At 32.2% G+C, this 4,258-nt stretch overlaps 1 protein-coding gene across 1 annotated transcript in view; it reads left to right on the top strand.

The window, feature by feature from the left end:
* Positions 1-3,744: 3,744 nt before the first annotated feature.
* Positions 3,745-4,258, top strand: part of LOC119674629 (neogenin-like) — a 2,635-nt gene continuing 2,121 nt past the window's right edge. The window contains exon 1 of the mRNA XM_038085777.1: positions 3,745-3,797. Within this exon, the coding sequence (XP_037941705.1) occupies positions 3,745-3,797 (53 nt within the window). The remainder of the gene's footprint in view (positions 3,798-4,258) is intronic.

Genomic DNA, 4,258 nt, shown 5'->3' on the forward strand with positions numbered 1-4,258 from the left:
CCAAGAGGAAATAGATAATTCGATAGCACATACCCATGAAGATTTTGCAGTGTACTTAACAAATAAAAAAGACATTCAGGAAGTTTTGAAAAAATTTCATGATTCACCAATAGGAGGTCATAAAGTGGTAACTAAAACTTATTTCCGAATAAGAAAGCAGTTCAAGTGGGCAGGCATGCAAAAACAAATAAAAGAATACATAACAGCTTGTTATAAATGTCAAAAGAACAAAAGCTCAAAAGTGGAGAGATTACCACTGATTCCAACTGACACGCCCCAAAGACCGTTTGATAAAGTATTCATGGATATAATAGGTCCATTACCAACTACGGAAAGTGGGAATAAACTCATCTTGAATTTTCAAGATGATTTCTTAAAATATCTAATATGTACTGCGTTACCAGATGCAGAAGCCTCAACGGTGGCGAGAAAGTTTTTTAACGAAATTATCGCAAAGTTTAATATTCCTAAAGTTTTAATAACGGATAATGGAACGAATTTTACATCAAAGTTTTTCAAGGAAACATGTAAAATTCTAGGTATTAAAAAACTTCAAACTACACCCTATCATCCACAGGTAAATGGAGCTCTAGAACGTAGTCATAGACCTTTAGCAGAGTTCCTGAGGAATTTTGTGAAAGAAGATGGGTCAAATTGGAATGAGTGGTTACATCATGCAATGCATGTACATAATAATACAATGCATACAATCACTAAACAAACACCTACTAAAACGCTATTTGGTTTTGAATTCGAGATACCAATAAGTTTAAAGTGAAAGCCAACTCCAGTTTATAATTATGACGATTATTCTAAATTGTTAAAACACCAAATACAACGGTCATATGAATTAGTAAGGAAGAACCATAAAATAGCTAAAGAAAAAGCAAAAGAGTACTATGATAAAGGAACTAAAAATAGAATGTTCAAAATAGGGGAAAAAGTGTAGTTGAAAAAACCAAATAGAAAAAATAAATTCTCGCCTATATGGGAAGGTCCTTTCCAAGTTACAGAAATACCTACTCCCGTAAACACGAAAATAATTATAAAGGGTAGAGAAAAGACTTTTCACAATAATCTTTTAAAACTACATAAGACATAGTTAGAACTAGCCCTAAGAATTATAGTACACAACAAATTTTAAAGCTATTTTATTTTTTCTACAGTTATTTTTCACCGGAATAGTATTGATAAATTCCGAATTGTATGTGGAGAAGATAGAAACGAATCTGGGATATACGGAAATCAACGTTGGAAAAACTGAGATTGTCAATAAATACAATTACATTTTACACCCATACGAAATTGGACAGTTGTTAGAAAGTTTTAAATATACAGTGAATAGGACAAATAAACATACAGGTTACAGAACATTGGTAGATTCAGAAATTACTTTAACGGAAAATATGTATGTTACATACCTTACTACCCCATAGAATGAAAAGAGGATTAGTATATGCAGGAGGACGTTTGTTTAATTGGGCATTTGGTACCTTAGACGACGAAGATAAAACTGCGATAGAGGGACACATTAAAGCATTAGAACAAAATAATCATGACTTAATATCGGCTGAAAATCAACAGGTATTAATTAATGATAATTTCAATAAAACTCTAGTGGGTCTCAAAGAAGTGATGAAACATGACAGGAAAGTAATTAGAAATAACGTGAGGCAGTTTGATGAAGTTCGTTTAGGGATAATAGAGGAAAGTGTAGCGATTATGCAGCTTTTCTCTATAACAAGTTTAAGAAGGCAAGTAGAAAAAATTTAACAAAGTGTAGCATCGGCTAAGTCAGGAATGATTCAACCGAACATTTTAAGTAGAGAAGAGATACAAAGATTTGATATTGACATCCAAAAACGTAAACAAATAAAGTTAGGAACAGCCACGTTTAAACAAAGATCAATAGTGTTAGTAATAAAGGTGCCATCGGAAACAATACGGGTAGAAAAAAGATTAATTGTACCGATACCAGATAAGCAAAATAATCAGATAAATACAGATCTAGAAACAACAGTAGAAATAAAGGGAACTAGGTATAGATTTGAAAATGACAAGTCCATTTTTGAATTAAAGCCAAGTAAAAGTTGTGTTTTTACAGGTAAATGTACTGTAACTAAATACCTAGAAGAAAAGGTATTAGAGATTGACAGTAACATGATAGTAGTATTAAATATGAATAATGGTCAGCTTAATAGCACTTGTGATCACAGAAGGCTATCAATTAAGAGACATTATTTTTTAACATTTAATAATTGTTCGGTACAGGTTAATAATATTATTTTCAGAAACACTGTAGTGAAAATAGATCAAGTTTTTGTTTTACCGCCCACCAACATAGAAAAACTGGAACCCAGAAAACAATCTTTAACGTTTGAAGAAATTGTAGTTAAACAAAGGGAAAATTTGAAAAGAATTGAAGAATTACATTTCCATAGAAAAACGTTAAACGCAGTTGGAGGTTTATCAGTAGGGGCAATTATAGTGTTATCTTTACTATTGTATGTAATATATTTAAACTTTGGTTTAATTTAAATCTGGTAGGTCTTCGATGACATAACGGTCATTATCGAGAACTTCGGTGACTACGAACGGTCCTTTATATCGACATTCAAGTTTGCGGGACGTGCCTGTGGATGCTGGTTCTCGTTCTGCTAGAACTAAATCACCTTGCTCATATTTCGTTGGTTTCCTGTGTTTATCGTCGAAACGCTTTTTCGCGTTTACCCGTTTACTATCGGTGTTATTAGCAGCAAGTAATCGTCGGGGTTGGAGTTCTTCTTGGGTGATGGGAATAGTATCGTCTTCATCTTGGAGAATTTGGATCAGCTTTTTACCTAATATGTCGCGTGGCTTGAATCCAAAAAGCAATTCGTTTGGAGATTTTCCCGTCGTTTGGCTAATCAGTGAGTTCAATGTACATTGAATGCTTCGTAGTTGCTCGTCCCAGGTTCGGTCATCTTGTGTTGAGGGTTGCAGCATGGATAAAACGGTGCGATTAAATCGTTCGACTTGGCCATTGGCTCGTGGCGTACGGACTGCGTTGCGTATGTGTTTGATTTGTTGATCGTTACAGTATCTTTCGAATTCGTTTGACGTAAAGGCGGTACCACGATCACTTATTATATTTTCAGGGGTTCCAACGTAACTGGTAACTTCATTCAGAATGGCGATGACTTGTTTAGTGTTCGTACTTTTCACTGGTGTAATGTTATCAGGATCGCCATGTAATGTTGTTCATCAATGATGGCAGGATTGCTAAGGGATTAAGAGCCCCAAAAGGTTTCGACCTAGCAAGGATAAGTATTAATCTGAGCTCTTCAGCCGCCTTTAAGTACTTTCTAAGCTCTTCAGCCGCCTTAATGGTATTACCAGCAGATATGCCGCATATAACCAGAGATTCAAAATACAGTTTATTCTTGTTGCCTATGCAAAAGAATCTAAAAGAATCTTATTTATTTGTAAAATCTTACTCTATTTATACAAAATATTCTTATGTACTAAACTTATTATTTATTTCCTATATATTCTTGAGTAACCAATCAATGCATTGGTTACTCCCAATTTTTGATAAAGTATATGATTTTTACATGTAAGATATTCATAGTATCTATTATACTATTCTAACATATGTTATCTATTTCTTATGCATTTTTACTTGTATATATTATTATATATATTATTCATAAGGTTTAACATTTCTCTAAAGGAATTTGTGTTACTACCGTACAATGACCACATATGATAAAACGTTTGGCTCGCGCATCATGTTACGAGTGCACAATCATAACGGCGTGAGTCAAACAAAATTTAAAAGTGTAATATGATCAAAGTCAAAACAACAAAGCGACAAATGTGCATTCAATAAATTATGTCACAATTGTTTTGTTACTTTATGCAATGACTTGTCATATTAAACAATGATGTAGGTCATGGGCACCACACCCTACCCCTTAAGAAAAGTGTAAATTAATTGTAATTTCTACAAATTTAAATTAATTTATGATATTAATTATTTTATTTATTGTTTTTATCTTATTTATTTTAGTGTCAGATCCACTATGATACTAATCCATATCAAAGCAAAATTTTTATTTAAAATTTACTATTTGTATAGTATATATTCATTAACATGTTTGAATAAAATATTTTCATTAACATATTTAGTATAATATAGTGTTTTTAATTTGTATTTTGTATATAATAATGATATGAGATTAATAATAACATATTTTGATATTAATATATTAATTTA

The sequence above is a fragment of the Teleopsis dalmanni genome, chromosome 2 (genome assembly GCF_002237135.1).
Source record: "Teleopsis dalmanni isolate 2A chromosome 2, ASM223713v2, whole genome shotgun sequence".
Lineage (NCBI taxonomy): Eukaryota > Metazoa > Arthropoda > Insecta > Diptera > Diopsidae > Teleopsis > Teleopsis dalmanni.